This window comes from Perca flavescens, chromosome 4, assembly GCF_004354835.1.
Source record: "Perca flavescens isolate YP-PL-M2 chromosome 4, PFLA_1.0, whole genome shotgun sequence".
Taxonomy (NCBI): domain Eukaryota; kingdom Metazoa; phylum Chordata; class Actinopteri; order Perciformes; family Percidae; genus Perca; species Perca flavescens.
Window position 1 is genome coordinate 2,268,916 of NC_041334.1, and position 24,442 is coordinate 2,293,357.

General features: G+C 40.6%; 1 protein-coding gene across 2 annotated transcripts in view; it reads right to left on the reverse strand.

The window, feature by feature from the left end:
* Positions 1–18,383: 18,383 nt before the first annotated feature.
* The window catches only part of sdc4 (syndecan 4), a 21,104-nt gene continuing 15,045 nt past the window's right edge, over positions 18,384–24,442 (reverse strand). Inside the window, exons 2-5 of one of the 2 annotated variants that reach the window (XM_028576828.1) lie at positions 19,565–19,796; positions 19,390–19,433; positions 19,044–19,242; positions 18,384–18,627 (exon numbers count right to left, since the gene is read on the reverse strand). In XM_028576828.1, the coding sequence (XP_028432629.1) occupies positions 18,476–18,627; positions 19,044–19,242; positions 19,390–19,433; positions 19,565–19,796 (627 nt within the window). In that variant the 3' untranslated portion in view covers positions 18,384–18,475. The remainder of the gene's footprint in view (positions 18,628–19,043; positions 19,243–19,389; positions 19,434–19,564; positions 19,797–24,442) is intronic. The other variant, XM_028576829.1, reaches the window with a different exon arrangement.

Here is a 24,442-nt window from a genome sequence, read left to right on the forward strand (position 1 = left end):
CCTTATTAGGTGCCACTGAAATGCCTGCACTTCTCTCTGATGCTCCCAAAACAGACGTTAGAGGCAGGCACGGCGCCAGGATTCCAGTTTTGGATGGGCCAGACCAATTGTTGGTGGGCCTTAAATTAAAAACGTTATCAAATCCCTGTTTAACCTAATACAAGTGACTGGCTAATATACTGTTATATTATATATATTATATGTGCTTACATAATAAAGATTGTAATAGCTTGATGCTGTTTATATGTTGTTGCATTGTAAAAAGTTTCGGTGCAAAGGACGGACCTATCCGCGATCGCTCTCCTTGGTTCTGCCCAAAAGAAGAGCTCTTTGGACTCTCCATTACCACCATACCTGGCTGTGCTATAGCGCATCTCTCCTAACCTCAGGCCTATAGACTGTAAAAGTGGTCAGGAATCTAATATTTCCCCAAAACATAGTTTAGTTCTGCTCGTATAACATGAGGCCGAATATTTCACAATTCTTTTAATTGTTTTAAGTTTTCTACAATATACAAATCAACAACACTGCCCGACAGTTTCAATCAATACTCGGCCACAGAACGTGTTCATTGACAACGTCATCTGTCATGTAAAACAAGACTCAAGTTATTTCCTTACTTTAGTGTGATGATTAATGTTATAAACATGTTTAACAAAAATAAATAAATCACATTAACAAGCCCTAAAGCATTATTGGTCATAACAAGAGAAAACCATGAGGGAACAACAACTTGACAACAGTAACAAGCTGTTATAGAAATAGAACTGCGCCTGCAGCTCTGTAGCGGGTTATGAATTGATTATTTTAATCCATATATCTCATATAACGACATAATACAATACAGGCAGAGTAGCCGCATACCTTACTGTTATCCTCTGGCGGTCCTACACAATTAAACTCAGCAGAAGAAGTGACCGGATACTTTAGCACTGGTTGAGTTGCGGGCTCATCCACGGAAGACCGATCCACAGGGATATATCCATAGGGGCTATATCATCCACTCGCGAGGCAGAGGCAAAGGCACTAGCACCGGCGCTGGCCGAGACAAAGATGTGCTCGGCGTTGTGGATCTCAGCTCTCCTTCGTCTCCTGGTTGCAGCGATGACTCTGAGACCGTTCGTGCACGTTTAAGGTACCTAAACAACGACTGTTGCAACATTGTACTTTACTGGAAATGATTTTCACACTCTCAGATCACTGGGAGCTAGCCTAGCATACCTACAAGTCTGCTGAACTTGCGCAGAAACATGAAAATAGACATGACCATTTTTTATAAATTGTTTTTGAAAACTAAACATTTAGACAATTTTAGCACAAATTATGAGATTATTTGCCGATTTTTAATAATTCTTCAACAAATTATAATATATTTATTAATTAATGTTTTTTGAGGAAATGTTTTGGGTGGGCCTGTTGAAAAGTGGGTGGGCCTAGGCCCGTCAGGCCCACCCATAACGCCGTGCCTGGTTAGAGGGAACTGAACCATCGGCTTACGGGACGCTAGTTAACACTACACTCGACAGCAGGTAACGTTAGCCTACCGTTAGCTAGTTAACACTACACTCGACAGCAGGTAACGTTAGCCTACCGTTAGCTAGTCAACACTACACTCAACAGCAGGTAACGTTAGCCTACAGTTAGCTAGTTAACACTTCACTCGACAGCAGGTAATGTTAGCCTACCGTTAGCTAGTCAACACTACACTCGACAGCAGGTAACGTTAGCCTACAGTTAGCTAGTCAACACTACACTCGACAGCAGGTAACGTTAGCCTACAGTTAGCTAGTTAACACTACACTCGACAGCAGGTAATGTTAGCCTACCATTAGCTAGTCAACACTACACTCGACAGCAGGTAACGTTAGCCTACAGTTAGCTAGTCAACACTACACTCGACAGCAGGTAACGTTAGCCTACCGTTAGCTAGTTAACATTTCACTTAGCAGCAGGTAATGTTAGCCTACAGTTAGCTAGTTAACACTATACTCGACAGCAGGTAACATTAGCCTAACGTTAGCTAGTTAACATTACACTCGACAGCAGGTAACGTTAGCCTACCGTTAGCTGGCAGCTGGAGTAAACAGAGAGGTGTCACCTTTTTCAGCCCTTCTGAGTTTGCAGGTATGATTTTAATATAACATTATTATAGTCATTATGGCTTTTAGAAAAATTATTTTTTAGTGGAGGTGGGGTAGTGCAGGCCCCTATAGGCCATGAGTAAAAAGCTTGAGTTGATACTTCAACTTCTACAGAAGTCTTTTCAAACCTTAGTATCTGTACATCTACTTGAGTAATGAATATGAATACTTTTGACACCTCTGCGAAATGCAGGAAAGGAAGTCTTTGATACTAAAAATTTCCCTGGGGGAGGGCAGCCAGGCACCTGCATATTAGCCCCACAGGCACGTTAGCATGGCTTTAGCCTCTTGTTTTTTCTTTTTTATTCTGAACAGCCAATAAACAGCCTGTAAAACCAAAACAAAGTGCTGCAGAGTCAATGACCACCTAAACCTGACTCCTGACCACTGGACCCGTTCCTGGTCTAAGAGCCAGTGATGAGAGGAGTTTAAAGTGATAGCTACTGTCTGTCTCCCTCTCTGTGCCTCTCTTTCCCAGTCATAGGCCACCTTTTGTCTCCGTGCACAAACTCAAATTCCTCGCGGCCTCTATCCACACACACTCGCGCGCACACACACACGCACACATTCCTTTGCCCGGCAACAATGAGGTCTTTGTGTTGCACAACGCCCATGTTTTCATTTCATTTTTTATTGCTTTTGAACTTCTCGCATGGAGAATTTAATCATCTCTCGGCCGGTTCCTGAGGTTGGTTTTGAAAAGAATTTTCTTTGTTTGACGACTGGTAGTCAGGGAGGCCGGCAGCTGCGGTGTGTGTGTTCCTATAACGCACACACACACACCGACACACAGGCAGAAACACACACTGACAGACACACACACACCGACACACACATGCACACACACACACACACATATATATATATATATATATATATATATATATATATATATATATATATATATATATATATACACATACACACACACACACACACACACACACACACACACACGCAATCCAAGGACAAAAGTAGTACAAGTTTTCAAAGGTGCCTGACTTTACTTTTGTTTTCGTTTCTCTTCTTCGTCACTGTTCAACCTTGGAAAAAAAACTTTGGAAGAGAAAAGGCCGAAGGAAAGAAAAGAAAAGAAGAAGAAATGAATGTGAAAATAAGATAACTTTAGATCCATTAATTCAGGGCCTAACCTGGTGCAATGCTTCTCTCCCTGTTCTTATACATGTTTATGTTTACAGCTCTAGTGTGTAACTTTTTCATATTACAGTTTTTTTCGATTGCTAAACGACAGTGGGCACAACTGGAGTCACATGTGCAAAACTCTAACTACAGTCTACACAGCAGCAGTTCATGTGGACCAAACCTAACCACAACGTGCACAACACTGTAGATTTACAGCACTTTGTTCAAATACTAACACACTGCTGTCAACACTGTTAACCACACATTCAAAACAGAATAGATTTCAGTCTGGTGCCTATCAAACACTGCTGATTGCAATTTTAGCTGAAAGCAGGTGTCTTGTTTTAGACTAGTTAGTGAACATATATGGTATTTATACAGAGAAAGCTCAGAAAGCCTTTTTTTGTATACAAACACCAAATAAGAATGAAACAATTATACACTGTATGTTTGAGCGAAACAGGTAAAAGAGCAAAGATACCAATATGTCCAGGTAAGATGTCTGAGGTTATGTACACAGCTATAAAAAAAAGTGAAAAAAACTATATCTTTACAATAGTAAAACTGCGTTCTTACTGTTTTTCAGAAAGTAATGGAGGTGAAAGCAATAGAAACACCACATTCATTAGTATTTAGAGATGATGCAGACATCCAATGTGATGAAGAAAACTTGCCACATGATGCTGGAGAGAGGCAGGATTAGTCACACTATTCTCTGGTACTGTTATGTATGTACCTTTAGTTTTCCCCCCCCCAGTAATTCCATGAATTACTAGAGACAAAATACTTTAAACTGAAAAACTGCAGATTTTCATTCCTTCTTGTTTACCTTATGTAAAAATTGGTATGCTATACAATCTATATTTTTTCCTTAAATAAACTGTTGAGTAGTGTCAAGTTACTCAAATTGTTCAAACTATAAAGATGAAAAAGTTTGTAATTTCTGTATTGGTGTTTGATGCTAGTGTTTTTACCCTCAGTGTGTACTGAGTGACAGTGTGTGTTATCTCAGTGAGGATTGTGCATAGTGTTTGGCTGCACTGAGTCTGTTTTGTAGCTGATGTGAACTGTTTAGCTCAGGTGACTGTTGGTAGTGCAGACTGTAGTTAGAGTTTTGCACATGTGACTCCAGTTGTGCCCACTGTTGTTTAGCAATCGGAAAAAACTGTAATGAACGTCCGTTACATTCAAGTCGTTGCCAAATGAGTTGCTACAAAGCTAATTAATCGGCTCCACACAACTCTCTCTGGATTTCTCAGTAGGACTATGTTCAGAAAAAAATGTCGGAAAAAGCTCCAAAAACTTGGGAAAAAAAAAACATAAAACAGAAGAAGTCGACAAAAAGAATTGAAAAGCAGTGACACAAATATCGGGAAAAGCCACAAAAGTGTTGAAAAAGACGACCAAAACGTTGAAAAAATAAGTTTTCATTTTCAATTGGACCTAGAAAAACTAACTTGCATGGCGAAGGAAGACAACACAAGGGTTAATCCTCCGTGTCCTCCTTGGCTACTAGCGACTGTGTGGAGGAGAGGAGGAGAAGAGGGGGGGTCGTGCACGATCACAGAAGGCTTGTATCATGTGGACGCGCCGACAGTTGTCAATACTCAGAATTCCTCCTGGGGGAGACAGAAACTACACACTATAGCTTTAATTGTGTAATTACGTTACACACTACATCAAGATTATTTCTTGATGTAGTGTGTAGGTGTTTTCAGATCAGAATTCGTCCAAACTGTTCGTGTGTATCACACATAAGTTACATTTTATTCTCGTTCCTCACAAAACATGAACTCAGTCTGCCCCGTGGATGTTTTTGGGAACACTGTGTGCTCGTTAATATTTCAACTTTGTAACAAAACTCTTCTCCACACGGTCGTCAGCTCAAGGCTTTATTTCTTCAACCGCACATTTTGTTTTGGAAGGATGAGCAATACATCTGACACACACACACACACACACACACACACGCTGACACACACACACACACACAAACTAAACAAAGACATAAGAAGAGGGGTAGTGGGTCGGGTATTAAAGGGGTTTTGGGATTAGGGTGCACTTTATTGCAAATCTTGGGCAAGATTAGGATATTTTGTTTGACAGATTCTATCTTTTGGGATATATCTATTTAATGTGTGTGTGTGTGTGTGTGTGTGTGTGTGTGTGTCTGGGTTTGTTTAACTATATTTGTGGTGTCCAAAAACCAGGAGTCCAGTATACTTGTGGGGTCCCAACAGCTTTGTGGGGCCAAAATGCTGGACCCCACAAGTTTAAAGGGCTGTTTGAGGGTTAAGACTTGGTTTTAGGATTAGGGATAGAATTAGGTTACGGTTAGGGTTAAGGTTAGGGTAAGGGTTAAGTTTAGGCATTTAGTTGTGATGGTTAAGGTTAGGGTAAGGGGCCAGGGAATGCATTATGTCAATGACGGGTCCCCACAAAGATAGTGCCACAAACCTGTGTGTGTGTGTGTGTGTATGTGTGTGTGTGTGTGTGTGTGTGATCTCTATATCTCAGGCTCATTTTCCAGGCAAATTCCTTCCAGTATTTGGATTGTGACGTATGGAAGTTTCCAGTTAGGGAGGAAAAGTTAATAATAGAAAACAAGCAGATGCAAATTTGGACACATATCTGTTATCAAAAACTGTGACGATGTGTGATAACAAAAGTGTGACAGCTGACGCACACCCACCCACACACACACACACACACACACACACTGACACACACATAGACACACAGACACATATACAGACAGACACACACACACACACACACACACACACACACACACACACACACACACACACACACAGTCTTTAGTTTCCGATGTAGAGAAACGTGTTCAGGAGGAAACAGAAACTTGACAGAACTTCCTCATCACATTCAAATAAGAGCAGCAGGAAGAAGGATGCCAACGATCAGATGGAAACTAATCGCTGTTACCACGGTCACATGACGTCGAGGTCACCGAGGTCAAACATCCAGGCGAACGTGACGGGACTTGTCTGATCACTGAAGTTCTGCTAAACACTCCAGACAGACAAGCACACACACGACTAGAGTGCGGATTGGGCCGCATTTTTCTGTCCGAGCCCGGCCCGCGTCCGACAGAGCAGTAACCGAACCCGGCCCGAGTTAAAATCTCTTTTTTTTTCTCATACTAATGACACATGTACGTTTGTAGGAAGGCATTCGGAAATGTCAACAGATGACAACAGATTTCAAAATATCTGTCCGAACACGGCCCCCCCGGGTCCCATCGGGTCCCGACGGGCTTGGCTCGGGTATCCATCCTCTAACGCACACACCGACACACATACACTGCAAGGGAAGAAGTATTCAGATCGTTTACTACAGTAAAAGTGCTAATACCACATTGTAAAAATACTCTTACAACGTACCTTAAAGTCCTGCATTGAAAATGTTACTTCAGCAAAAATCTGCAAGTAGCAAGTATCATCAGGAAAATGTAGTTAAAGTATTAAAAGTAAAGAACGCTCTGTTGAGCTCTATTTGTGTCTTTCTGTTGTGTGTTGTTAACCCCCCCCTCCCCAATGTAGCACAAGTAGACTTTATATTTCACAGTTACTGTAACAGTCAGCTGTTCCCCAAACTCAGTTCCCCAGTTCAGAGCTTGTGTTTGGGGTTTTAAAACGTTCTTGTGGCAGAGATAGAGGCAGTGACGTTTCTTGTTTCCTGTTCCCTGTACGGGACTCTCACACCGCCTCAAAACACACCAACAAGTCTGATCTCTGTTACGTGATTGGCCACCGCAGCGCGACACAGGGTGGAGTTTCTCCAAAAGTTGAGTCGGTCTCAACTTTTCACCGCATGTCTTTAAATGTTAATTTACATAAAAATAGCTTAATTCCCCCCAAAAAAAACAAACACCCAAAATAAATTCTTAGATAGATTATTTTTCATTTTCTGCTCTATTTGTCGTTTTGTTCAACTTTTATCATTTTTTTCCCCAAGTTTTTCTTGTCTTGTTCTGTATAGTTTAAATCCAGCTCCTCGGGCCAAATGTGTCGCCATTACAGACTGTTGTTTCCTTCTTTCTATAAAAGCAAAGAGCAGCAGAGATGGAGAGATGGAGACAGATAAAGACAAAGAGAGAGATGTTGAAAACTTCTTTGAGATGCTCAATGGATAAGAGAGTAGTGATGAAACATTCTGCCTGGCGCAACACGTTTTTTTGGGAAATTCCCATAAAAGCTCCTACAGACACACACAGGACAATGTGTGAGTGTGTGTGTGTATCAGCCAAAAGATCTTCAAAACAGGCGAGATAAGAAAAGAATGTGTTGACTGTGTATGTGAAGTGAGTTGTTATTTCCAACATACCACACACACACACCCAGTATTCTTGCAAGAAAGTTTGCACTGTGACATTTTTATTCCACTATGAGGGGTAAAAAAAAAGAAAGAAACACAAGCACCGTGTCCCATTAATGAGCCATCGCACCGCACAACCACCGCCCAATGGTGTCGGATCGCTTCTGTTGGTCTGAACGTGCTCTAACCCGAATAAAAGAGGATCAGAGTTTGGTCCCCAGATGGGAGGTAAGTCCCGATAATGTACTTATTATGTGTATCAAACACACACACAGACACAGACAGACACACAAGGATAACTTTTTTTTGTATAACCTGGACCCTATTTCCCCATGCATTTGTGTGTAAGTGACGGGAACAACAATCTTTAAAGTTGGTCCAGTATTGAGCAAGAAGGTCCACAAAATGTTCTGTTTTTGCAGCTGACAGACTCAGATTATTATTCTAAGTGTCTGGCAACATTATGGAAAGGATCCCTACAGAGTTAGACCTTTTTGTTAAAGAGTAAGATCCTTTTTGTTTAAACAATAACAGCCCCAGAATTGCCATCACCAAACCCACCAGACTCCATGTAAATAATCAGGACTTTTAGCGTGTATAGAGCCAGCATATCTCCACATGTAAATGGGTGAATTAAGGGTTTATTTCAACCAAACCAGAGTGGTGATTGTTGGAACAGTGGAGAGACGAACCAAGACGGCTTTTGGTAGTTTCATTTAGTAGGGATGCACCGATTGGGAAATTCTGGGCCGATACCGATACCGATGTTTAACATAACAAATTGGCCGATGGCCGATGCCGATGTTTTTTCTTTTCTATTTATTCCTTCTTTTGTGCCACAGAAACATACAAGTCTTTTGGCTCTTGATCACACTATCCTAGAATGAGCACAAATTCAATCAGACCAATTTATGAAACAAAAACAACCTTTAATGTCACTTTCTGGTTGACATTAGTTATAACCTTATTTATATATTCTTTTCTGAAAAATAACATTCAAAAACCTTTGACTGCTAACTAATCAATGAAAAGATTGTTTCAGTACATTGCCCAACAAAATTATTTGAGTGGTTTTAGCCTGATAAACAAAAACTTACTCAATGAGATTATTTTCATGGCCAATAAAAAATATTTTTCTGATAAATAAAAAAAAATACATATAGTGTAAAAGCAAAAACAAGTGAAATAAATCTGAACTCCATATATCTGTGGTGAAACTGATTGCAGCGATGTCGCAAGCCAGTAGCTCATGAATGTGCGTGGCCATAATGTTTCGGATTTCGGGGAGACCGACCTCAGCAAAGTGACGCCGGCTCGGGCTCCATAAACTTCATCAGACTCCGAAAACCCACGTCCTCCACTAGCGATGAACCCCATCACCTTGTTTCTTATTTTTTTCGCTTTGGCGCTGTCTGGATGCAGCTGTTTGGCTTTCTCAAACGCCGTGTCAATTGAAGTCTGAGTCTTACCGGGGGTTTGCGCTTTCTTGGCGGCTTCATTTTTCTGTTTTTGGTCAGCTTGCAGGTAATCGCCGTACACCGCCTCGTGTCTGCTTCTCAAATGTCCCCCCCCCCCTCTTGAAATTTCAATGGAAAACGTATTGCAAACTGCAAAACGCTGATCTTTCTCTGAAACTGTAAAATATTGCCACACGACCGCCATCTTCTTTGTTTAATCTAAGTTACTGAGGAGAGTGCGCGGGGGCCCTCTTCCGTCTCGGTATCTCCCCCCGCCCAAATAAAAAGAGGGAAAAAAAGTTTCTCCTGAGCACAGCGTTCATGACACATATAATCATCGGCGAATGTCATTTTTATTTCCCGATGGCAGTTAACTAGGCAAATATCGCCCGTTACCGATGTTCAGCCGATGCATCAGTGCATCCCTATTATTTAGTTTCTGTCCACTTTGAATGAAGTGTGTTTTACGATGATTAAATTATTGTTTATTTACATGGAGTCTGGTGGGTTTAGCGTTAGCAATTTCGTGGACGTTTTTATGTTTAAAAAAAGGATCCTTCTCTTTAACAGAAAGCTCTACCTTCTTAGAAATCCTTTCCATAATATTGTCAGACACATGGAATATTAATCTGAGCCTGTCAGCGGCAACAACAGAACTTTTAGTGGACTCAAATTGAAGGTGCGCAATTGCCAAATAACGTTCAGCCTCCTCGGTTATATTGAGAACGGTTATATTGCACACACTATTGTCGCTGTCGGGCAGAATAAATCAGTGCTATTGGTCTCCCTTTATGACTGTAGGCGTTACAAATGTTTAAACAGTGACGAGGCGATTTCGTCTGCCTTTGTCTGAGGTAATGTTTTAAATTAGCCAGCTTGTATTTCCTGCTTACGTACATACTTTTTATTGTAATATATCTATTCTGCGTTCATGTTCTTGACTGTAGCAGTATACTTTGCTTCATTGTTTGTTCCTTTTGTAATCATTGTTTGCTGTTTACTTTATGCACCTAATACACCGAGTCAAAGAACTTTCACTTTAATTGAAGAAAATTAACTTGAACGTTCGTCTGTGTTGGTTTTTGGCTGAACAAACAAACAAGTCTGCTGCAAAGTTTTCCCTGTCTGCCTCTCAGACAGGTGTGATTCAAATTGTGTGTGTGTGTGTGTGTGTGTGTGTTTTTACAGTAAAGATGATGTATGCATAAGTTGTGCTTGTGCTGGAATTTGTGTATGCTGTATTTGTCAGTGTGTGGCGTCACCTGTGTGTGTTTTTCCCCGCAGCGCTGACAGGCAACAGCTTGTCTCACAGCTCTGTGTGGACGTCAACAGCACACATACACACACACACACACACACACACACACACACACACACACACACACACACACACACACACACACACACACACACACACACAGTGAGTATTTTAATGTTTTTTCTGCGCTTTTTGGTGATAATTCACCAAAATCCGAATCCCTGAATTAAATGTCTTCATGTACTGTATACTCTGTAGTATAGGCTACTATATTGTGAAACTTCAGAAATCCAATTTTGGGTTTTGGTTAAAAAAACAAAATGGATGTCTTGGGCTTTACAGTGTTTACAACAGTACATTTCATATTAATCAGATTGCAGAAACAAACTAAAAAAAAAAAAAATAGTTATTATAGTTTTTTTCTATAGTCTCCTTAAAAGATATATTTATATACATAAATATTACATATTTACCAGTGTTTAAGTGTCAGTCTGGCTTTCCATGCAGGACTCCACCTGGACAGACATCTGCTGCCCCTTCGAGAAGCGCCGGGATGCCCCAGCCGTCTTCTGGGACAATGTGGTCTACATCCTGGGTGGCTCACAGCTCTTCCCCATTAAGGGAATGGACTGCTACAACGTCCTAAAGGACAGCTGGTATTCCAAGCTGGGTCTATTTAAAAAAAGAAAAATTATTTAATCTTTATTTAACCAGGTAGGCCGTTGAGAACAGGTTCTCATTTGCAACGGCGACGTAGCCAAGAAAAGCATAAGCGTGCAGGACAACATACAACAATACAATACAAGAATACATAATACAATAGGCTACATAAAATACAGATTAGGTAGGCATTACACAGCCGGTGCAAAGTCAGGTGTAAGTAAGTCGGTCGATATGTGAAAGCGATATGGTGATTACACAATATACATGAATAGACAGTCTATAACACTGCTGAGATGTAGTGAAGAGCTAAACAAAACAAAAAAAAAGTTGGTGCAAATTATGATTTAGTTAGTGATGTTGATCAGTTATAACGCAATATATGTGAATAGACAGTCTATGTACATGCTGAAATGTAGCGAACAGTCAATATACAGTAAGTGCAAATTGTTGTCTAGGTAGTGATGTAGATCAGAAATAACATGATATACATGAATATACAGTCTATATAAATGCTGAGATGTAGTAAAGAGTCAATAGTTGGTGCAAAGTGTGGTTAAGATAGTGATGTAGATCAGTAATAACACAATATCTAAAGCAAGATCTACACATCTGGGGGAGTGGGTGAGCACAGGGAGGTGGAAGGGGTGAACTTGGGACCTGGGATTGGGAAGGTTTGTGTATCTTTTGAGCGGGTTAGGGGATAGAGGACATCGATGATCCTTCGTCGTTAACTGTCAACGTTAGCCATATTTCATGCACAGAAAGTCTCCACGAAAAAAAAATAAGGAATACAGACGTCTTTCTAGACGTGATTTAAATGAATAAATACCGGGAAATGATCTGTTCGGGTGAAATTTAAGGCAAAACTAACGATTGTTTTGCTAACTTTTAAATTTCGCCAAATATTTAAATGATAAAGTTTCTTCTGTCTGCAGGCCTGCGGTCCTGCAAAAAGCGTGAAATCTCTAGCACTCGCTACACTGACCTAGCTTCCATAACAACATAAATAAATAATAATAAATAATGGAGCTATACCCCTCAAAATCCACAATTTTTTGTCTAGTAATTTCAATGTTGCATTCGAAAGGTTGAGGCTAAGAAGTATTGTGTATGTTTATTACGTCCACTTGTAAATAATGGGTTGTGCCAACTTGTTTCTGTCTCTTCCCACTCACTGATGACCATCTTGAGGCGCTGTGGGTTGTCCTGGATGAGGGCCTCAGGCCGGCCACACACTGGCTGCGTGGCGTGAGCGTGGCGTGAGCGTGGCGTGAGCGTGGCGTGAGCGTGGCGTAAGCGTGGCATGAGCGTGGCGTGAGCGTGGTGTTTCTGTTGCGTGTCAGCTGTGTGGCGGCTGCGTGGAGTTTTCTGTCTTTACACAGCAGAAAGGTGTCTGACGCGGCGCTGCTGCTGCTAGCTTTGTCTGGACACATGGATGTTTCCCTTTGATTTACTGCACTCAAGCAGTAGTATGCTTCATGTTAAACATAAATATATACTGACACTCACACAGACACAAACACACAGACACAAGCACACACACACACACACACACACACAGAGGAATTACTATGAGAATTTAAATCACTGCTTTAAAAGTTACACTCTAATTTGTAGCTAGCTTTCTACAGTTTTTCCACGTGACGCTTTTGAGCCTTTTTTGACACTTTTTCAAAAACCTTTTTTTTTTCACTTCTTTGAATTTTTTTTCTTCTTTTTGGTGCTTTTTAACACTTTTGTTGACGCTTCTTTGACTTTCTTTTTGACGTTTTGTTTTATGCTCTTTCGATTCCTTTTTCAATGCATTTGCCGTCTTTGATGTTTTCCACGTTTTGTTTAACTCTTTTTTGAAGATATGTATTTAATTTGTTGTCAAAAGGTTGATTTCTTCGTCGTTGTGAAACTGAAACTGAAACATTGCATATTGTTTGTAACCCAAAAACTACTAACTTCGTCTCAGCTAAAGTTCTCTGATCCCAAATGAGAGTTTCTTCCCTGTTTCCTTTTTCCTGACAACCAGCGGTGGAGTTTGTGAATGTTAGATGCCGACCGTTCTACATTCCACGCAAATTCCTGGCTGTGTTTATACTCAGTGTTTACAGCCCACCAAGCGCTAATGCTAGTATGCATTAGCTGAACTTTACGGAGCCTATAATGTGTGTGCGCTAAATGTAGCCTGTTTCGTATGATGTTTTCATATAATGTCGTTTTTATATATTTTAATTGTGTAACCACTTGAGCCACGGTGAAACGTTGTTTCGTGTATATGGTTGAAATGACAATAAAACACACTTGAGTTGAGTTGACTGTCTCACTGTCTGTCTGTCTGTCTGTAAATGGTAGGTGTGACTTGGGAGTGGACTCATAAAGCAGCGAAGCAAGTGCATTCTGGGATTTGGGGTCTTAGACTTGGAGTTCAGCTTTTCTTTGAGAAAAGAACAAAGAACGGCACTGAATTCATTCTTAATAAAGGAAGATGTGTTCAGAGTTTAAAGTTGAATCTATCAACTAGCGTTGCTTTGGTTGGTTGTAGAGCTATCCTATTGGTGCAAAGGGAATTTGACAGACAACCATTTATCCCGCCCCTCAGAATGAGCCCTGCCAATGGGGAGTTCCCAGACCCAACATCTGGATGTGGGTCTGGCTTGTCAGGCTAGGCCTAGAAGCCACCAATTTCTAAAAACAAATTCACATTTCTACTACATAAGTGACCCAATTTAAAGATATATTCATCTTTCCAACAGTGAATAATGCCTTTAAGTTACTATATTAATACTACACCTTAAGATTCCTGCACACACACAGACAGACACACACACACAATCTGACAGCTTTAGTTACTGGTTACTTTACACATTAAGATTTCTGCACACAAAACACACGTAGTTTATTTTTTTTGTGTTTTTCTGGTGTTTTGTGTGAATGTCGCCCGAGTCTTCTTACGTGACTCTCGCTCAGGAAAACAAAACATAAAAAACATAAGACTGAGGACAAAGACAGCGTTTTTTTTAAATGTTAATGTGCATAAAAATAGCTTTATTTCCAATAATAAATCAGAACCTGCATGCAGAAACCAATGATTCATTGGCTTCTCCACTCCATTGGTGATTCACATGTGGTGTTTGTGACATTAAGCAGCAGAATATAACCATATCTCTCCCACGCTCCCTGAACACAACAGGGGCGAGGGTGGGGGTTGGGGGGTGGGGGGTATGGTACCACCTGGAAACTGTTTCACTGTTTTCTCTTCCTTTCCGCCCGTGACAGCGGACCTGGGAAACGTTCACTCTACGCCGGCAGCTAACCATTATTTAGCATTTTGTGGATTACTTTCTTGGATGAATGGATGAGTTGTTTGGTCTCTAAAATGTCAGAAAATGGTGAAAAATGTGGATCTGTGTTTCCCCCAAAAAGCCCAAGATGACGTCCACATATGTCTCGTTTTGTCCCCAACTCAAAGATATTCAGTTTACTGTCCCAGAGGAGAGAAGACACTAGAACAATATTCACATTTAACACGCTGCTGAAGTTGACAGATCAGAGTACCTTCACGTCTGTGGTCGAGGTCAGCTGTTCTTTGTGACTCATTTCTGACATTAATTTATTAATTTGCACTGTGCCCTTTCATAAATAAACTGAATTGAATTTTCTTTTGTTTTTTAAGATAATTTTTTGGGGAATTTTCAGCCTTTATTCTGATAGGACAGCAGAAGACACGAAAGGGGAGACAGAGGGGGGAATGACAGCAGCAAAGGGCCGCAGGTTGGAGTCGAACCCGGGCCCGCTGCGTCGAGGAGTAAACCTCTACATATGGCCGCCGGCTCTACCAACTGAGCTAACCGGGCGCCCAACTGAATTGAATTTGACGCTGACATTTTTCTGGGGCCCCCGGTTACAATGTGTTCAAACCCAAATAATGTTAAAACTAAACCTACACGCTTGTCATCAGGCTCCACGTTGGCTACGAAAGAAAAGACGGACGCAAACAGTTCCAGGTAATAGCCACCCCCCCCAGGTCTGCTCCCGACAACATCGGCACAACATCCTCCTCTCCCCCCGCACCCCCGAACAACAAGATGAACACCAACCACATCAGCAATCCTTCTAACAAACAGACAAAAATACATAAATACAAAAACCAAAGTCTAAAAAGATAATAGAAACTTTTAACAAAATAAAAAGTTTCAAAACTATTTGCCTCTGGAAATCTCAAACTACTGTTTATAAAACTTTTAAAATTACATATACAACAGCTTAAAAAGGGGAGGAGGAAACACCCCCCTAAACCTGAAAGAAGGCAATAAAATAATTTGACAGTTAAATTAAAAAAACAAAAAGGGGAACAAGTTGATCTACTGGAGGTAAAAAAAAAAAAAAAAAAAAGCTAAAAACACTGGAGAACAATGAGGAGTTAGTATGAAAACGTGTGTTTTCTCATTTACAGTAAATCACCCCAAAGTTACTGGCGGGGGAACAAACATTAAACAGGAAAAACTATTTGGCATTTAAATATTTGGTAGATAATTGTGTGTTGCCAGGATGTGGCTAAGTACCGAGTTAATATCTCTCAGTTTTTGTTATTTTTTTAGTAGCAATTTCAGTTTTTGATAATTTTTTAAATAGTTATAGCTATATACAAATCCTTGGTAGACCGGTCAGTGTGCTGAGAAATGTGAGCATCAAACCTCTCAAAAAATGAACAAATAAAACATAACGGTCGGTGTAGCTTATTGAGAAAGAATCCACCCCATGGTTTAAAAAACAGAAAGTACCAAACACTACCAGTTTCTCTGATCACAGAGCTTAAAATGCCTTTTCATTGGACAAATAAAACATTTACTGGATCAAAAGGATGTTAACTTTCTTGTTTACAAGTTAATGTAAAAGATAAATATTAGTTAAGCATTTGAGCACTTGAATGTTCAGGAAGTAGAAATGTTAACAGACAGAAGGATGAAGGAACAGTTAAATATGCTAAAGATCGATACCACTGTCACATCTGTACGTTAAAGAAGCAGCTGGTTAGCTTAGCTTAGCATAAAGACTGGAAACTGAGGGAAATGGCTAGCCTGGCTCTGTTAGCTTAGCATAGCATAAAGACTGAAAACAAAAGGGAAACGGCTAGCCTGGCAGTTACATGGCCCTTTAAAGCTCACTAATTAACACGTTTTCTTTTATTTGTTAAATCTGAAGAAAAACTGGGCCAAAGAACGACATTTCTGTATTTTGAACAGATTGTGTGTCAGACTTTTCTTTACTGGAAGTTTCCTGAAATAGTTTGGTACTAAACTCTCCTGTAAAACAGCAAATCATAATTTCCAACTACACTTTTTGTGCGTGTTAAACAAACAAGATATGTCATGCAGTTAGTAAAGGCCCATTCTTGTACGTATCGGAGGCATTCTAACTTGGTGCCTATGTTAAGTTTCTGACTTGCAAACAGCGTTCATGTTCAACGTAGAGTCGCATTAACTCTCACACGGCAAACTCTGTAAGTATACAAATGTCTTCAGTTTTTTTGAAAGAGCCAGGCTAGCGGTTCACCCTCTGTTTCCTGTCTTTATGCTAAGCTAAGCAATGTCATATTTAATGGACATCTATGAGAGTGGTATCGATCGTCTCAAACTATTCCTTTAAGCTTGAATCTTATGGTTAAAGAGTCAGCAGATTCAGTTGTCACGGTGTCGGATCTTTGTTTTGTGTGTGCGCGCGCGTCTCTGTGTGAGGAATGTAGGTGTGTCACCCTGTAGGAGCATGTTGCTTAACCTCCAGGCGAGTTCTCCATAATAACAGAAAACAAACCTCTGAGGCACAGCGGTAATCATTATAGTAGTAAAACATCTTTCCAGGCTTTTAAAACAGGCAGCTGTGTGTGTGTGTGTGTGTGTGTGTGTGTGTGTACTAGGTCATTCAGTGTTTTCCCAGATTAGTTTGGTTTACTTATCAGGCGCTACATGCCAGACTGATGGGACTTTCCCCACATGAGGAAATACAAAAAACATCCCAGGAGTTAAAAAAAGAAAAAGAAAAAGTAATAAAAATAAAAAGAAAAGTCTTTTGAAGGTTGTTTTAATGAACTCTGTTGAATCTGAAAATATACACAACATGAAGTGAATTATCTTCTGCACTTTGTGCATGTGAAAAAGGCAGAAACAATGATTTCCAAACACTTCCTGCCCCTTTGTTTGACCGTCTCGGTTCTAAAAATGTAATCGTAGGAGCACCGCGAGGATAAAAATTAGCAAATATTGTAATTATTAACATCAGTTCTAACTCTAACGGATGATAGAGCGTGAATCTACCCAGCATTACAGCCATGTACATTTTCCTCAAATCAAACATGAGCTCAATTCTTTCCCGTCATGAAAGGGATGTTTAATAGAAAACGTGAAATCTCTCTGCGTTACAAGGAGTTCTTTAAAACAAATTCTAATAAAAATGTTCACATGAAAGTCATTTTTCTACAGCAATGTGAGAAGCTGCAGTCCAACAAAGGAGGAATAAAAACAGAGAGGCAAAATAAATAACTGGACTGTTAACGTGTACCGTAGCGAGACATAAGAGTCATTGAACAGTGTTAGTGTTTTTTAACGGGAAGGCGGGGGAAAGGAGAGGGGAAAGGAAATGAGAAAAAAAAGAAAAGAAAAAAAAAAGAAAAAGAGTTTAAAAGTTCCCCGAAGTCCTCCGTTGTAAGTTCTGTTTGTTTTTTCTCTTGACAATGGGGACAAAATAATAAAAAAAAAAAAAAAAACAAAAAAGATGTAAAAACGATCACCGTGTACCGCAGCGGAAATGGTCCACTCCTGATGCTCCTTTGAGAGAAAAAAAAAAAAAAAAAAAAAGATGACAAGAGGACAGAACAGAGCCTCCGATTGGTCGAGAGAGCACCCTTAATATTGGCGTACATCAGGTAGGAGGAGTCAGTCAATCGATTGTGTTGTTGGGGCTTCTCTCCTGATTCGTTAGCGAGCGTTAATCCGCTCAAGAAAAGTGAGAATGATGAGGCACTGTGAGGCCGGACGCCGGCCATGATTGGGTTTTTAAGGGTTGAGGGAGTGAGGGGTGTGGGTGTGTGTGTGTGTGTGTGTGTGTGTGTGTGTGTGTGTGTGTGAGGGCTGCACAATATACTGCCGCAATAAACCGATCACAAAAAGCTGCGACATAATAGAAAGACAAGATTTTTTTTTTGTGTTAGTTGAATGAAAATATCTTTAAAACATGACAGTGGTTCGTTTTTTTAGTGCTGCTTTTTATGTTCAATTCAGTGATTTTCTTTGATTTGTTTTAAAGTCAACAAGCAAGTTTGTTGGATTTTAGCAGAATACTGAAAGCAACAGAAATGCAGAACACTTTTAATATCTGTTTATTTATCGCAACGTTCAACAATGTTATTGCATATTTTCCTCATATCGTGCAGCCCTAGAGTGTGAGTGTGAGAGTGTGTGTGTGTGTGTTGGCTGGGAGGAGATGAGGATCTATGCGTAGATCTCTGTGGTGGGGGCTTTCTTGTAGATGGGTTTCTTCCCCAGGTCGTAGCTGCCCTCGTCCTTCTTCTTCATGCGGTAGATGAGCAGGAGGATGAGGAGGACGGCGAACATCAGGCCAACGGCACCGCCCGCAATCAGAGCTGGAAGAGACCGGAGAGACGTTAGACTTTTTAAAGCACGAGAGAAAAAAAAAAAAAAAAAAAAAAAACAATGAGGATTCAACCTTCTCAATAATTTGTAGGGGTGGGGGAAAATAAATAAATCTGAAATAGTTATGCATCGTGAGTTTTTTGCGATGATTTTCCCCAGAATCAACCATTTATTTATTTTTACCAAAATTATTGACCTAAAGATTTCCTGTTTATACAGTACCGCCAACGGTGATTACATCAGAAAGAGCAGAAGATCTGTTATGTTCTAAGTTCATTCTTCTTTAGAAAACATCTATGTTTTAGAAATTTCTCATGATATATTGGCTCTAGAAGTGCATTATCATGATAATGATAGTAAGCAACGTTGCACGACATTGAGAGAACGGTTGGGGATGCGTACTGACCTGCGAGGACCTCCGTCTTGTTGAAGATGCTGTCCTCCGCGGCGTGGGCCATGAGGACGTTGGACAGCTGGTCCTCGCCGGGCGCCGCCTCGTTCGACTGCTGGTGGATTTCGTTACTCTTCCGCACAATGTCTACCTCGTTGACGGTCGGCCGCACCGGGCGCTCTGCCCCCGGGATGTTGTTGTCGTTCACGTCGGGCTGAGGATGGAGAGAGGGATTTAAAGTCAATAAAAATGCATGTATGTGTATATTCTATATAAATAAGTGAAGAATTAAAGGAGGTAGGACATGTGCATGTAAACTGAATGTTTAGTATTCTACATCTAAAGATAGAGGTGTTCTTACCTTAACCGATGGCTTGGACTCCATTACAGGCGACACCGTTGTTGCTGTGGAAACAAACGGATTCTTCATTTTAAATCCTGATTTATACATACATACATACATACATACATAGTTAAAAAAGGTTGATTTAAAATGTTAAAGTATTTGTATCATTATTAAATGTGTGAAGACCGACCTCCGTCCCCGGATCCCGTGGAGCCTTCGTACTCGTCCTCATCGTCGTACAGCGTCTCAGTGTAGTCGTCGCTGTCGCTGTCCTCGGCGTTTTTGTTGTCTTCGACGTCCGTGAAGCCAAAGTCCGAGCCGTTCGGGGAGTCTCCCGACGACTCGAGGTCGCCGTGGCGCGTTGACATGGCGACCGTCTGCGTGGTCTTCATGGGCACCCATGTCTCCGTCTCCCTCGCCTGCTGGGACACCAGAGATAGAACGGCGGTCAGAGGGATACACCAAAAGCATTAGAGAAAAAAAAAAAAAAAAAAAAAAAAAAAACATGGACAAAAAGTCAAACTTCGGAGAAAGAAATAAAATCATAAAAACGGAAAACGCTGACAAAAAAAAAGTCAGATTGCATTTCTTTTTTTTTTTTTTTTTTTTTTTTTTTAATTGTCCAAAAGGCACAAGTGAGTTGATTCTAAGTCTGTGTGTGTGAAAAATTATCAAATAAACATCTTTTTGACCAAATATATATCACCAATAATGTGGTTATAATGACTAAGTGGGTAAAGATAGACAGATACATAGATTTGTGTGTACAACAGCTAGTAAATGTGGTAAACTCAAAAAGTTACATCTCTTTACTGTAATGCTGTCTTTAAAACCAGGAAAAGACAAGACTTTGAGGAACCACTAATGAAAACCTCGTTAGGTGCAGCTTTAAAATGAATGAGGTCTTCCCTGGTCGGCCTGGGAAGACACACCAACCTCCTTTAATCACATTAGCACACTTAATTTCATTGACCAATTGCCTAGTAAGCACTGTGAATGGGATTAAAAAACACACCTCCATCAGCTTAATTATCTTTGCAACACACACTCTAATACTCTTAAAGTGACACACACACACACACACACACACACACACACACACACACACACACACACACACGGCAGAGGCAAAGAGGGGATTACCTTCAAAAACACACATCGTTACTGCACAAGTATTCAAGAACACACAGCTTGGAGGCCCCGGGCAGACTTAGCCACCAGTTAACACTTAAAACGAAGCAAAGACTCGGATGGAAGTCATTATGAGGGAGAGAGAACTCATGATGTCAACAGATCTCAGAGAGAGAATGCTGTGGGATGGCCAGCCATGCTCTGCTTTTCTTTTCAGTCAATTGCAGGTTTCATTGAAAGAAAGTGACCTTCCAGCAGCGCTCGGCTCTCTTCTAGTCCGCGACTTCAGTTACATTATGACAGATGATGTCGAACTCACACCAAAACAACCTTTCAAGCGATTCCACTGTAACAGATTTCCAATATCTGAAGGAGTGTGAATCCTATAACGTGACTCAAGAGGGCTTGTTGCAGCACGTATTGGCAGCAGTCGGCTTTCATTTGAATGGCAGTGAAAAAATGGAGCGCCTGTAGTCACCATTATAAGGCTTAAGATTAGGCACGCACACACAACCGCTAACTTTAGTTGTTGCCTTACACTTTATTTCACAGGTCTGTACTGTATTTTCTCATTCATTTCTTAACGGCTTTCCTGGATAAAAATGTGGCACCAATGTCAGGGAGAGAAGGGTTTCCTTGAAGCCTATTTTACATTCTGTTCAGCCCAAGAGCACAAAAACAAAAAGTACTATTTCGGTATTCAACTACCACAAAGAGTTTGAGTGATAAGTAAAAAGACACCAGTGCAATATCCAGAGAACCCCCATTAGGTTCTGCAGTCTCTTAAGTGTAAGCATTCATGTTTAGGGCTCAGTCTCATTGGAATAATTCAACATTCGAAACAATAAGTGCTCTTTCATCTTACTATAGGAACAGCTGTAAATGTATATAATAAATGTCATAACTGTACAGTTTGCTTTCACTGATACAATCACTTTCCCATGTATTTAACTCTTCTCTATGAATATCGCAAGCAAGATTATTGCACCCCCCTTGAATGACAGTTCATCTTAAGGAGTTATTCCCAATAAAGTGATCCCTGTCAGGGTCCTGGAGTGTCAATAAAACCCTTCCTCCCGACTGGGACCTTTAAAGCTCCCCGCGGTGAAACGTTGACACATTTGCATCGCGGAGAGACCAGCTTTAAAAGAAGAAGAAAAAAAACGCCACCATTTGCGTTCTTGTGTAGGAAAAAACACACCACTGTCTCACAGGCCGGCTGGAACCTGTCCCAACAGGCCAGGTTTATTCAGTAAGAGAGCAGAAAGATAAAAGATTTGTTATGATGGCAGCCACTGAATTTACGATCAGATGTCTTTACTACACTCTCCCATGAAGAAAAGCCAGGGCGGGATTTGGGCCAAGTCGCGGTCTGCCCGGACAAAAACAAGCTCACTCTGTTCCCAAAATCCAAGAATGTCTTTGGGAAACATCACAACACAGACCCCGAGGATGAAACAGGAAGTCTCGGTTTCACACAAAGAAAAGAAAATGTGCCAGAACAGCCTGAAGACGTACTCAAATTCCCACAATAAGGGATGGAAGTGGTGCGTTATTTTATCACCGTACAAAGAAAAACAACAAAATGTGTGTGTGTGCACTTTACACAGACTTTCATCGAAACCAGATCAGACTGGAGAAGAGAAAGGAGAGAGCAGCGTGACGGTGGTTATGTAACCAAGTCAACATGGAAATCAGAGCTCACATGGAGCGTTTACAATGGCTGAATGAATGAGGGCCTGTCTGATTCGTTAAACCCAGATTCAGTCAGTCATGTCTGCCGGCAGGCCATGTATTGGACTTTAGTGTATAGTGTAATACAGTTCATAAAAACAAGAACATTATGTCTCAATTCTGCTTTAAGATACTCAAATATGAACAGAAATGTCAGCCAGGAGTCCTCCTTAAACTGCAAAAAGATATAAATGAATCCATTGGATGTGAAAGCAAACGCTCTCATTATCTCAGATTATCAATCTTGAGAGAAAAAGAGACCTTCACGCCCTGATATTAAGCCTAATGTGTTCATAGCAAACACAGCCTCAACGGGCAGAGCAACACAAACTCTGGCTACGTGCTTTACAGCACAGCACGCTGTGGTTCAGGGAGAAGCCACAAAAAGGTTGACCGAACATCCTGGAGAGCTGAACGACGACATACTTCATGTACAGTAAATGCTCAAGAATGCCTGAGGGTGACGTTAATGCTTTTAACAAAGATTGCCAAGAATGTGGATACCCTAAGCCAGTGGTTCTCAAACTTTTCTCAATAATGTTCCCCATTTCAATTGTGTTTTTAAGCCAAGTACCCCCGTGACCAGCGATAGATTTACCAAACAGCCATGTAACTGAAAAAACATTTAAATGCTCATTAAATGCTTTTTTTCAACAGTTTAAAAACGTAAAAAGTTGGTAGAAAAAAGGAAGTAAGGCAAGAATAGGTGGAAAATAGTATCAAAAACTTGGAAAACAGCAACAAAAACCTTGAAAAAAAAGGCAGAATTGTTTTTTGAAAAAAGCGACAAAAACTTGGGAGAAAAAAAGAAGACAGTAGAAAAAAAACAGGAAGGAAGGGAGGAAAGAAAGAACAGGTCGAAAATAGTGACAAAAACTTTTAAAAAAACGCTCCTATACCGCCTGCAGTCCTCGAGGTACTTTCGAGGTACCCCATTTGAGAAACACTGCCCTAAAAAGCTCATGATTCCCATCTTTTCTAAGCATTGTTTTCCAGGAGAAACCAAAGGTTTGTGCATTAAGGCTTTTGAAATATCGTGTCATTGCAGCAAAATCAAATTCTCATTTCAGAGCTGAACTTTTTTTTTTTTTTTTTTAAAGTTGGCCAACCACATTATTTGTCAAGATATTTTTTTAAAAGCCACTTATGGCCCCAAACAGATCCCCGTTTCGTCTTCCCACCAGTGACCCACAGCCTCGTATGTTCTGCCTAATGCGCAACAGCTGATAAGCAGCCGGATGTGGATAACTGCCAAACCAAATTGATTCAATGGAGAGAATTGGGGGATAATGTTTCCGTATGTGGTAGTGACGCACGCAGCCACGTTAGGCTTTTCATCGAGTGCTGTACCACAACGTGCAGCAGCAACGGAGTTCACCACTCTCAGATTCCAAAGCATCAAGGATGCAGACAGTTGAACTAGCGGCATTACAACCAAATCTCCTAGATCTAAAAAATAGTAACCGCAACTACAACTTAAAAAAGGGTAACTAACTGTACTTTTCAACATGGAACATAGACCTTCCTACGGAAACAATCCCAGAAATGGAACGTCATGACTGATGGGAACAACAATCTTTGAAGTTATTTAGCAGTATTTAGCAATATTGCTGCAATCTTAACCACTCTGGGTCAGTCATCGTCCACTAAAAGTTCTGTTTTTGCCGCCAACAGGCTCAGATTATTATTCTAAGTGTGTGACAACATTATGGAAAGGATCCCTACAGAGATAGAACTTTTAGTTAAAGAGTAAGATCCTTTTAGTTTAACATGAAACAGCCCCCAAATTGTCAAACCTACCAGGGATCATTTCCCTGCAGCGGTCTTGCTTAATGCTGGCCCAATTTCAAAAATTAGGATTCCCATCAGTGACTAAAACACACAACATGGCAAATAAGGTCCAGGTTGAAAAATTCTGAAGTTAAAAGTTAAAGTTAAAAAGACAATTTTTTGTAATGTTTTGTCATTTTTTGGGGCATTTTAGACCTTTATTTTGACAGGACATCTGAGAGAGAGGAGAGAGAGAAGGGGGGGGGACAACATGCAGCAAAGGGCTGCAGGTCGGAGTCTAACCATAATAGTCATCTTCAGGATATTTAAGTTTGAATAATTTGAATCAACTTTTGTTCAGAAGGAGCATCTTATGTTTGGTTTATGAAACTCTCTGGCCACAACAGTCTTTTCACCCCCCCTCCCCAGTCTA